Source organism: Anser brachyrhynchus, assembly GCF_964034855.1.
Source record: "Anser brachyrhynchus genome assembly, chromosome: 3".
Classification (NCBI taxonomy): Eukaryota; Metazoa; Chordata; class Aves; order Anseriformes; family Anatidae; genus Anser; species Anser brachyrhynchus.
The window spans coordinates 56673115-56685726 of NC_137696.1; the positions used below are offsets into that span (position 1 = coordinate 56673115).

General features: G+C 38.8%; 1 protein-coding gene across 2 annotated transcripts in view; it reads left to right on the forward strand.

Moving 5' to 3' along the window:
* Positions 1-12612, forward strand: part of UST (uronyl 2-sulfotransferase) — a gene marked incomplete at its 3' end in the record, with an annotated part of 164199 nt that overhangs the window by 124414 nt on the left and 27173 nt on the right. For both annotated transcript variants that reach the window (XM_080588018.1, XM_080588017.1), the window contains exons 6-7: positions 1402-1499; positions 3584-3741. In XM_080588018.1, the coding sequence (XP_080444144.1) occupies positions 1402-1499; positions 3584-3741 (256 nt within the window). The remainder of the gene's footprint in view (positions 1-1401; positions 1500-3583; positions 3742-12612) is intronic.

Genomic DNA, 12612 nt, shown 5'->3' on the forward strand with positions numbered 1-12612 from the left:
CCAGAGCAGGGCTACAAAGCTGGTGAAGGGCCTGGCACACAAGTCCTGTGAGGAGCGGCTGAGGGAGCTGGGGGTGTTTGGTCTGGAGAAGAGGAGGCTCAGGGGAGACCTCATTGCTCTCTACAACCACCTGAAAGGAAGGTGCGGGGAGCTGGGGGTCGGCCTCTTCTCACAGGTAACTAGTGATAGGACCAGAGGGAATGGCCTCAAGTTGTGCCGGGGAGGTTCAGGATGTATGTTAGGAAAAATTTCTTCACTGGAGTGGTTGTGAGGCACTGGGACAGGCTGCCCAGGGAAGTGGTTGAGTCAGCATCCCTGGAGGTATTTAGAAGACGTGTAGATGTGGTGCTTAGGGACGTCATTTAGTGGTAGACTTGGCAGTGCTAGGTTAACAGTTGGACTTGATGATCTTAGAGGTCTTTGCCAACCTGAGTGAGTCTGATTCTATGGTTAGTCACTGGTTTCCTGTTCGTGTGTACCAAGGCTATTGCATTATAAAAGCACATGTTGAAGAACGATGGGAGAGGGCTTTTGCAAAGATATGATTCTTTCATCTTTGCATATGTTGTCTTACCCTTTCTTTCCCTGGTAAGTCCCTTTGGAATCAGTGAGTCTGCCAGCAGAATAAGGGGTTATTAGGCTAGATAAGGGTGCTGTAATTCAATCCCGCTTACAGGAGTGTTTGTTATTGAGCTGAGTAAAACTAGAAATGGGATGCAGTTCCTCAGGGTTCAGTAGCTATGCCTAGTCTTTTGAGAAATGAAAGATAGTGCCTAATTAGATGACTGATGAATCAGGAAAATGATAAATACTTTCTAATAAGTTCTTTTCTCAATGAGGGTTTACACAATAGGCTCAGTTCTGAACATCTCAGGAATGTAATCAATGGTGATGTATGTTTTTATATCAGGAGCAAGCTGTGTGAATTGCAAGTCACATTTGCTCATTGCAGTCATTGTATGAAGCAGAATAATATAAATAAATAAAATAATCATTGTCTAAATTTGATTTATTCTGGCCACTTCTTGTTTCCCCTCGGGTGTGTTCAGAAGAAAGAAAAGTCTGAAAATAATATCCCAGCTATTTTAAATATATAATTCATTGTGAAAGTCGATCCATATGTCACGCTTTGAATCATGCATTAATCTCAATATAAAAATTGTGGTTTTTGCAGAAAGACGTTGTAGAACAAAATAACTTTTTTTTTTCTCCTGCAACTTTCTAATAAAATGTAGCAAGTATTAAAATGACTGGTAGATTCCTTCTAAGGTATTTGGTATAGCCTCAGCACAATTCTTTGACTCTGGGATGTCTGTGTAAAGTGTGAGATTAATAAAACAATTTTTAATAGAGAAAGGAAAACACAGTATTCAACCTCATTTTCTTTTCTCTCATCTACAGGACATTAATGTATGTATCCTTGAAAACTACCCTGAATGTTCCAATCCCAGGTTATTTTATATCATACCATATTTCTGTGGACAGCATCCAAGATGCAGGTAAATAAATATAAAAGGTATCTCAATTTGTTCAGCAGTAGCAATTGACAGCATTTTGTCAGAAACTGGTAATTTGAAACAACAGTTATTTCAAGTACAAAAGCAAAGTGTAAGTACAATGTAATTCTGTATGTGGCAACCGCATGCATATATTTCGGAATGAGAGGGGTAGGATTATTTTTTTTCTGAGTTGGCAGAGTGACCTTATGTGCTTGTTAACCATTTTACCTGCACTGTAATTTTTTAATACACATTTTAGTTTTGCTCAGATGCTTATACCAGGTCTGTATCTTAGGAACACTAGGTTTCTGTTTCTATGTAAGAAATAGTGATCATGCTTAAAATTATGTAAAGTGGAGCCTTCTACTACTGTAATTGAACTAGCTCATTTTTAATGTCTATTTTTGCCATTCTCATGTTGCTGTATTATTGATGTGGCATAGTAAACTTTCATGCAGTGTGTGAATCATTTTAAATACCTACTTGTTTTCAAATATTTTTATATTTTGGGTCACAGCACATTCTTAAGTAGGCTTGTTCAACTTCAAGGTATTATATTTATTTATTATTGCCACTTCTCTATAATGGAATAGCTGTGAATATTTTCAAAAATTTCTTTACAAAAGCCATACTTTAGCTGTAATAACAAGTGAAAATATGTTCATACTTTTGTCTCTGTTTCTAAGTATCTTTGCTGTAAAATTCTTCATTTCTTGGCATAAAGGAAGATAGTATTGAGAAAGCAGATTCATGTCTTCGTTAAACATTTTTTTCTTCATGTATTTTGGCTTCATTTGCAAATGCTTATGGTCGCATATTTGACTTGTATATATGAGTAATCTCATCACCAAGAGTGACATGCATACTTTCACAATATATATCTATGAGGTTCCTCAACATTAAAATACTGTTTTTTAGCTTATTCTAGATCTGTCTTCTATCATGCTCTGGCTAGAAGTCTGAGAAGCAGCATGTCTTTAAACTGAAGTTTTCAAGATGAATTTCAGCATTACAGCCGCTTCGGCTGAGTGTGAGGAGTCAAAATGTGAGACCTGCTGTCTCCAAGATGTCATGGCCTCGCTGGGAAAACTTAATGCTGTCTCCAGCAGAAGAGCAGGGAAAGATTTTGAGAGATCCTAAATCCAGATGGGAATTGGCTAGGATAGACCACCTATCTTCACGATGTTGCACAACTGAATTACAGTATGGTTGTCTGTTCAGACCCGTGGCAAGAGAAAAACACACATGCTTTTGGCCATGTGGTGGGTATATGTCCAGCCACGTTTAGCACCACATACAGGTTTTCTGTTGCAGGAACAGGTATGTGCTTGTCATATGACATAGCCTGTTGGTATGATGGAGATGCGGTAGTGTCCTGCTAGTTTCTGTCAGTGAGGGAAAAGATAGAATAACCCCCAAATGATCTTCAAAGCCAATATCTGTCAGAGAAAACAAATGTGAATCCAGTATCAGATCTGCAGGGTGGTCATGGGGTACTGGCAGAGAAAGGGAAGCTCCTGGAGACTTTGGCAGACTTTGTCCTTAAACCAAGGACAAGGCAGGAAACAGGCCAGTTGCCCCCTCCGTGGTATTCACTGGATAACAAAAGGCAGTGGTTGCATGCAGCATTTCTCCTGGTGTTGTTCAGAGTTATTCCCAGAGTCATCCCCCCAGAGCCATTCATCACCCAGGAAAATAATTGCTCCAGCAAGATGGGCTGTGCTTCTGAGCAGAAATGTGTGAATTCACAAGTGTGAGCTTTTAGACATCTCTGTGGAAGTTATCTATGGAACTGGGTACTTCCATACAGTTTTTAACCTCATTTTAATGTGATCATGTTTTTACATGTCAAATCAAGTCTAGATGTTGTGTGGAAAATCTCAGTAAGGCACGCAAGTTTTTTGTTTTGTTTTGTTTTTTAATCTTCTGTTGGAGGAACGGCATTCAGCACTGAATATTTTTCCCCCTGCAGTTGTCGTCTTGGCTTGAATTTCTGAAGTAAATGCATATTTAAACAGTCATTCTTTTTTTTTTTTTCTTTTCCTTTTTAATTCCATTCCTCTCCCTTGATTAATTTCATACAGGGAACCTGGTGAATGGGCCCTTGAAAGAGCAAAGCTGAACGTTAATGAAAATTTTCTGCTTGTGGGTATTCTGGAGGAGTTGGAGGATGTGCTGCTTTTATTAGAAAGATTCTTACCTCATTATTTCAAGGATGTGCTTAGCATCTACAAAAACCCAGGTAACTGTTTCCATTATACAGCTATTTTCACAGAAATTTTGGCAAAACTTAAATGACTACTGAAAGGTAGAGTATTTATGTCTTATTTAGTCAATGAAGAGATTTATCTTCCTTTTAGGGAGCAGATTTGATTGATGGGGAAAGGTATTTTTTCCACTTTTATTCTTAACATCATTGTGTGGTTTTTATTCCCAGGCAAGCAGTTGGTGCTCCAGTAATCTTGCCACATGCTGGAAACCTTCCCAATTATCACTAGAGTGACTTTTTCTTCTTTTAATTCTGGCATAGTGAGCTCTCAAATAATGTTGCCAATTCTCAGAATGTTGTCAGCAATATCTACCTGAGGAAATCTGGAATAAATTGGTCGGGGAGCTGGACAATGGGGATTCTTAAGTACCAGGTTGTTTTCCCTTAATCTTGACTGAGGGTTGCTAAGATTTTAATCAATTATGTTGGAATAATGGTTCACTTAAACAGAGATTAAGTGAGTACAAATGAAAATACAAATTTACAGCATGATGAATAGAAAGCATGGTCAGAAAAAAAGACTTAGGTGGCCTTCAGTAGATAAATGAAAACAGATCTTAATCTACCTCTTAATTTGCACCGTGGCATCAACCTGAAAGGTTTCTTTCATTGTGTTCAGTCCATCCCTCCCAATGCTTATTTTTGTTAACTTCTTTAGAAGATGGTTTTGTGTCCTATGCTTAAATCGAGAAATAAGATGTTCCTGTTTTTGCAGAACTGATCTACTGCTTACATTTGACTGGGATATTAACACGGTATGAACTAAGGAGGGGTAAAACTTCCCTTCTTTCCTGGTGACTCAGTTGCATTCATGTCAATTAGAAATGCCTACAGCCACTGAAAAGTGTGTTTTGTACCAATTTATATATCAAAAACACATTAATCAAATGTTGAATTTTGTTTGTAGTGCACAAAGCTTATCACTGGCTTTTGATTGAGAGCAGCTATAACAGTAATCAGTCACCTTGGAAAAATTATGGGTTTCAGTGGGTGACTGTCTCCCAGTCCCTATTTCTAGGACAGATCTTTGGAAGTTTTGTATTAAGCCATGATACAGATATTACAGGGAAAGAGTGGCGTTCTCTTTTCTTTGTAAATTAAAAAAATAAAAAGACATATACATTTTTAGCATGTTGAAGTGTTCTTAAAGGTTTGCACAGTTCTGTCTCTAAGGTTTTTCCATAGGGATGCTAGACCGGAAAGAGGTTGGGGATCACTAGAAGGACACTCTCTGCAATCAGCAGATTTTTTTGTGGGAATCTGTAGGGTTTCCTCAGCTGTTCTATAGAACATAGACTTTCACTTCTTTTCCAATGTGGGAAGCTAACAAACAGCACATAGGATCTTGATTTTTCATCAGAGTGCCCTTGAAATCATCAGAAGTGAAATAAAAAATCTCCCAGAATCATTAAGTGCTGGATAATCTTTCTCATCTCTGTGTATATTCCATTATATACGGGAGATTTGATCCCACATTTTGGGGTAGTGATTTCCTCTTCTCTGGGATTTCATGCATAAGACCTGTCTTGTCATTTCTTTGCTTCAATATTCCCTATGTGGATTAAAGTTTGTTTTATTCTTTCCGTTCACTGATTAACAAGGAGTAATAGAAAGGAAACTGTTTCCCTTTGTTAACCCTTCTCTACTCTTTTCATACATGCAAGGGTGTGTTGTTGTTTTTTGTTGGTTTTTTTTTGAGTCACAAAAGACTTAACAAAATCAGTCAGAAAGAAAAAGAATCCAAGTGCTTTGGAAGAAATCCTACGTAGTTCTTTTCAGTGCACCTTAGACCTGATCTGCAACACCCTCTGCTGTTGCATCATGAAGTGCTGGGAGGAAGAGGTGCTATTCTCCTGCCCAGCTGTGTGGTACCCCACAGAGCAGCAGATACTTCAGGCCAAACACGACCTTTTGTTGTGACTAACGTTTGCAGGTAATTCTGTAAAATGTATAGTTCTGTGTGCTAACCTGCTGCTCCACCTGAGATACTGTTATAGCAGTCTGTCTTCTCTTCATATAAAAAAGGTAAAGCTTTGCCAGAACTTACTTTTTATCAATTTAACATATTCAGATGAGAAAAATACAGTGGAAGGACCTGTATGGGAAAGTGATTCTCTCCTAGTCTAATGAATCTCTGCACCAGAACTCACTGCAATAGGCAGTTCTGGATTAGAAAATTGCATTTATAGAGCTGTTTAGCAGCGGAAATTGGTTGATGGAAGGCAGTCTCCATCCTTTAGTGGATTACATGGATTAGAAAGTAAAGTAACAACTTGGTGGCTGCTCTCCCACCAACATTGCAAACTAAACAAAATTAAGAGCACCTGCCTCCCACTGTAGGTAGTAAACTGCTGGTTGTATTCATGTCCATACCTGCACTTCTTGATCTGCTGGAGGCTGCTTTGGGCATCTTGAAAAGCATTTAAGATACAGCTGTGGGAGTTCTGGGTTAAACCCCTTCTTCCTTCTCATTACAGGTGCTCTGGGTGGGCACCAGCTCACTACAGCTCCCATCCGAGCAAACTTGTTCTTATCAGGAACCTTCAGTGTAGCACAAATCAGTAAATATGGAAACTTTTTTTTCCTCATCTCTGCTTTTTTAACTATGAAAGTCTTATTCAAGTGTTTTTATCTCCTCTTTGTCTGCAGTAGGATTTGTCATCTGAGACAGTTTTTAATAACTTTTAATGAAAGACTCTTGCTCAGTGTTCTCCTAGCAAGAAAACAAAGCCTGGAGCCTTTTTACCATCAAAAAATACTTCGCTGTTATTGTTCTGAAGCAGAAGATCAGTAAATCTGTGGCTCTGTTGATCAGATAGGAGGACATTTACATCAGAGAGAACTAACTGAAGTGCGGCTGTCTGTCTATGTATAGTGACAGAGATGTGTCTTACATAAGCTGACAGGAGGAGACTGTGAAGGAAGGTAAACTTTTAAAGAAATTTCAGTGTCAGAGAACACTAGGAGAATAATTGTTCTCACTGCATTAATAACAATGCTTCCTTGAGCTAATCCATATGCCAAATATTTTGACTTGTGTATTTTATAACAATGTGCAACAAAATGTGACAGCTCTTTGTTGTACTAAAGCTTTCATTGGAACTATTAATCTTGTAGCTTTCTTTACAGCTATAGGCTTCCTGTTTCGTTTTTCTGTTGTTGGTTTTTTCTTCCTTTTTCTACTCTCTCCTTGAAATTAAGTATCATGTTAATATCAATATCAAATCAAGCATTGCAAAGGGACTCCTCTTTTTTAAGTGCCTGTCTTGTCCAAAGTAAGAAACAGAATCACAGAATGGCCGAGGTGGGAAGGAGCCCCTGAAGATCATCCAGTCCAACCCCCTGCCAAGCAGGATCACCTAGAGCACACTTCCTACCTTGACAGCCACAACTGCTTTTGACAAGCGATCAAAAGTAGGGAGAGGATAGTGCAAAATATACACAGATAGAATTTAAAAAAAAAAAAAAAAAAGGTATTACTTTGTTTATTGGATTTCTGTTCTGTGCTAAGCAGTAGAAGTTGCTCACTGTTCTGTCTTTCCCTTTTTTTTTTCCCCATCATTGGAGTAGATAGTCCAATTGCAGAGCCTTGGATTAGTTTTACTGCAGGATTTGAAAGTATTGCTTTGCAATGTGAAAGGCCCAAAATAGTTACAGAATAACTTCACATGCAAAATCTCTCCTCACTCTCAGGAGCACAACTGAAGGAAAAATAATTGGTCAGTCCTGTTCATTTTTGCTGGTTATAGCTCATTTCCATGGTCTGGCTGGTAGCCAGAAAGCAGAGAATGCTTACACAGTTTATTTTTAAATGGGCATGGGTGGGTTTTGTATCTTTGGTGTTTTAAAGGGGCAGAAAATACACACAATGCACAGCAGAGCATGGAGGGTTTTTTGCCATTTCAACTTCTCTGACATGGGGTAAAAGTTAACAGCATCTAATGTAAAAGAATAGGCAATAAAAAGTTTTTTATCACCTCAGAAATAAGCCTTATCCTCTCACCTTTCTGTAGGAGTTCAGAAATTCTCTTTGGCACTAGAAGCCCTATAAAAACACTTCTTCCTGATATCAGAACTTTGTTTCTTGAACGTTACGCTTTGCTACAAAGGACATACAGATCTTACTGGAAAGCAAAAAGGCCAGCTTAGACTTTTCAGACAGATTTTTTTATTGACTGTAATGAAACTACTCATACTGTCAGCTGGAACAAAATATGTTGTTCAGGTAAAGTGTAAAATGATTTTTTTTGAAAATGTAATTCTTAAAGACAATCACATTTGCAGATAATGTTTTTAAGTGTAGTAGTAATACTGTCCTAGGTAATATAAATATGCTGGTTTTTAAAATCCTTTGGTATTCATGAGTGCTGGTGATAGAGGGTTTTTTTGTTTTTTCTTTGTTTGTTTTGTTTTGTTTTATGAACTTTTCATTCTTTCTAAACTCAGTAAGGAGGGCGCTGCTGCCGTTTGTCTTTATTGCAAGGCTGAGATCCTGTGACACAGATAATAAACCCTTCTTTGGTAGAGTTAGGAAAAAGGTGAGATAAACTTCACTGAAGGTGTGACATGCCTTCAGATGGTTCTTGTGCTGGAAGTGGACAAGAACATTTTTTCCACTCTTTGTCAAAATAAAACTCTTTGCAAGTGGAGAAGGCTGAAAGAGGCTTTTCTTTCCTTATCCCCCATTCATGACAGTGCTCCCCCAGAAGAGAAAGACATTTCTGATACCTTTAGTACTAAGTTCCTCAGGCAGGCTTTCTGCCATCCTGTTCTTAGAGTGCTCCAGCACCCAAGACGTGGATGCTCTGTATTTGGAAATGTTCAGGAACTGATTATCGTTGCTGTGATATGGAGAAATGAAAGGGAGGGCAGGAAGGATCCCTCTGTGTTTTCCATCCAATAAATGAGAGGAAAGCCTTTGCAGATGTGACCTCTAAGAACAAAAACTCTGAGTAGGAAAGGTTGAAAGAAGTCTGATGGAAGGAGGCAGTGATTTTTGTGCAGTGTTAAACAGTGATTGTCTTGTACTCTGCCTTTGTTCAATACAAAATGAAAATTAATTAAAAAAAGTTAGGTCAGGTGATCTGTAGCTTCTAATATTCTACCTACTTCTCAAGAGCCATACTTTCTGGAGAGGGCAGAGCTAGCACTGATAGGTGGAAAGAGGATACATTGGCCCATCTCTTGTGCACAAATACACCTCTTTCTCTCCTACAAGCGTCTTTACTCTTGATGTGAGAAGAAGAGCAGCTTGGATGAGATTAAATCTAAATTCTCAGATTTTTTGCATCACTTCTTTGCATCTCTAACTTTCTTAAAACAGAATATGGGAAAACTTGGAATACGTTCAAATACACAAAAACTTTGGAGACTCCAAATATGCTGTCTATTCTTTTGCCTCACACTCTAAAACAGCTTTGTGCTTTCCCTAAATAATACTGTGAAAAGGAATCACTACATATGAAAGTTTTCTACAGAAGAGGAAAATCATAAACTGTGCGTGGTGGTAGTACATGAAGTTGGACATGGGAAGTAACCAGCTGTATAATGTTTTGATGGCATGTTTCCATCCATTATGTGGAGCAAAATAATTGTATGTGTGACTTAAAAAGTTTTGTCCAGAAGGTGGTGTAATCTCCCTGCTTTTTCCGGACTTTCAGGGAAGTTGAACACTGTGCCAGTGGTAACAGCACATGTGAAGTTACATTCGGCCTGGGTGGCGTTTTCTTCTTTATCACCCAACATCCTGTTCTGAAAAAGAAAATAAAAGCAGGAATGTGGACGAGCCATTCATTTCTTCTCCCTCTGATGTCTGAACTTTCAAAATTATCTAGAAGAATGCTTTAAAATAATCTGTATGCTAAAACAGGCAGTTTATGCTCTAGGAAAAGTGTTTAATTTTGTTGTTGTTTATTGTATTGTAAAACAAATTCCCTGTTCTTTGTGTGCAAGAAAGATGGGGAGGGGAAGCCACAGCACATGTCCCAGGGGGATATTTGTTCCCCTTTTTGTCGATAGCATCTAGGACAGTTTACACAAAAAATCTGCTCTTTGGTTTGTTCTATAGAGCTGAGGACAGTGTAAAAAGCTGTAGATATATTATTTAGCTCTTCAGCCATGGAAATAAGGTTTAGAGAGCAGGGACAAAACCAGACTGCCTGATCTGGGGTGCCTTGAATTTAGTGGCTGCACCAATCAGTGATAAGCACAATCAGTGGAAATATTCTTCCTTTTTCCAATTCCATAAAAGGAAAATATGTTGTTTTCTGACTTTCAGAGGATTCAAATCCCATTGTGAATAAACCAAGCTGTTTTAAGAGTAGGAACTCTTGGAAGCATTTGAGTACTTCTAGACTTTCTCATGACTCTATTTTTCAAGAGAGCCTCTAGATCTTTTGAAGATTCATCTCAGAAACTAAACTTCTCAGTGGCAAGTTCTGCAGGAACAGTTGGCATCTCAAAACAGCTGCAGTTTTTCATTCTGCTCAGGAAGGTGAAGCCAGCCCAGAGTATGTGTGTAATACATGGGAGACATAACTGTGGCACCAAAAGATTTATCCAAGGTAGTTTAAATCTCATTGTTAAAATACCAGCAACACTGAAGTTGTGGCAATAGAGTTTGGCAAGGCTTTCCAAGCCCACAGGGAGCTTGTATGCATCCAGGATCAAGCCTGCTGTACGTACTGTTCCCTGCTAACATGTACTTATTAGATTGGAGTTAGTCCATATGTGCATGGTTACGCAGCAGAACAGTTGTTTATAAATGGTCCAAAATGAATGGTGCCTTTTGAGCCGAAAAGTGAGGTAGCTAAGAGCTTGACATGGTTACGGCTCGCATCCAGGGTAAATCTGCTCCCTGAGCTTAGGGTGTAGGAAAGTGCAATTTATGGGTCCATCTGCCAAAATTATTGCTGTGGTTCTTTGTCCTGAAGTGAAGATGTAATGGAAGGTGAAGCCCCTGTTTCCTTGGGTCATCCTTTGAAAAAAGCTAGATCAGATGTTTCTCTTCTACTAAAGCTTCTAAACACATGAGCTCATTAGCTGTGACAACTTACAAGGTATTGCAGAGATAGGCTAAGTATGACAGAATTACTCAGTCTTTCCTTTCTTTGTGCTATAATACATGCTGGCTGGATTAATATTGCTGGCTTGGGCACTAAGCTCAGTTCTAGTAGAAAAGGATTTCTGTAAGAGACTGAATCCGGTTTCTTGGCATGCTTGTCATAATTGTTCTCTCTGGAAACTCTTTGTTTCTTTGGCGTGGTGTTCCCTTGATGCACAGCTCTCGCTGGGTGCTGGTTTCACCTGTTCTTTGTGAACCTTTGCAGAGACCAAGCCCATACATCTCTGGCTGGTGTTCAGAACTGCAGGCTGTGCTCTGCAACAGGCTGCCCTTTTCTTATTTCTCTCTGCCACCTTTTTCTGGTTATCAGTTGGCAAAATCTTTGCCTGAAGCCATTTTATTGTTTCTCATGCTCTTGCCTGTACCTCTCCACCATGAACAGTTTCCCCTCTCTAAACTTTCTGTGTAACACACCTGTATCTGTAGGTCTATGAAGGCCAAGACTACCTGCAGTTTCGCCTTTGTCTTGTAGTGCAATTCCAAAAGACTTTTGTCTTCAGATCCTGCATTTCGTCCCCCATCTTCATGATGCATGCATTCTTTCAATTTCCTTTCATCAGATCTATTGATGGGCTGTCCAGTTTTGGACTAAACCCTCAGATGTAATTTCATACTTTCTTGGAGTAAAAACAAAATGTATTTGTGGTCTAAATCCCAAGGGGTGTCAGCCAAACCCTTGCATCCCACATGTCAAGAATTCATGTGTATTCTCTTGTGTGAGCTCATTTTGAAGCATTGATGCTGGTATCTTTCAAGAAACTATAATGTTTATCTAATGAGTGTATCAGTCACTAAAGATGTTACGGATTTGTAACAGTGCTTCTGCTATTCATCTGAGGTTGATTCCCTGATGCATCTTTTCAATGTTTCCTGTTCCTAGCATAATAAAATGAAAAATCCATGGGCAAGCAGCATTGTTAAAGCTCTGGGACACAGGGCAAGCTGCATGCAGGTGCAGCATTAATATCTTATAAATAATCCAGGGTCACTGATGACAGAATGCCACAAACTTTTTAATGGCAGACAATTCAAGCTTGCATTGACAGTTCATTCCTTCTTGAATAACTTACCGAATAAAATCATAATGCTATTTTAATCACTAACTACCAGCTAAACCTCTGTTACTGTGTATGCTTTTAAAATAGCATTTGAATAAAAATTATAGTAGTAACACTATGCAAATTGCTTCTTCGGCAACTTTGACCTCTCTTTAGGCAGCATAAGGCATAGTGGGCAAGGTGGATGGCTGCTAAATTCCAATTAATAGGCATGCTTCTGGTCTCAACTACAGCTCCAGTACATTTGCACAGGTCTTCATTTCACGTGCATGGAAACAACAGAATTGCACAAGGTGGCTGAGGCTGGAATATGAAGAACTTCTGTTACTAATAGGTGCATAACAACTCAAAATCTGGCATGATTATGACTCTGTGCCACATTACATTTGCAGGGTTAGTGTTTTGGTAGAAATATCTTTTACTGAAGCAACAATATGGAGCAGATCAGAGCTGACTATTCACTTTACTTTCAGGAACATAATCATATTTTCCATGTTGAAAGAAGCGGTTGTATTTTAACCTCAGACTAATCATAAGTTGTGCCTATTATAGCAGCAATAGAATAGGTTACATGTTAAACTGATTATTCTTATCCTGGAGACACATTGCAAAAGCAACGTGAGTACCATCAGAAAGTATCTTTGATGGTTCTGAAATGTTTTG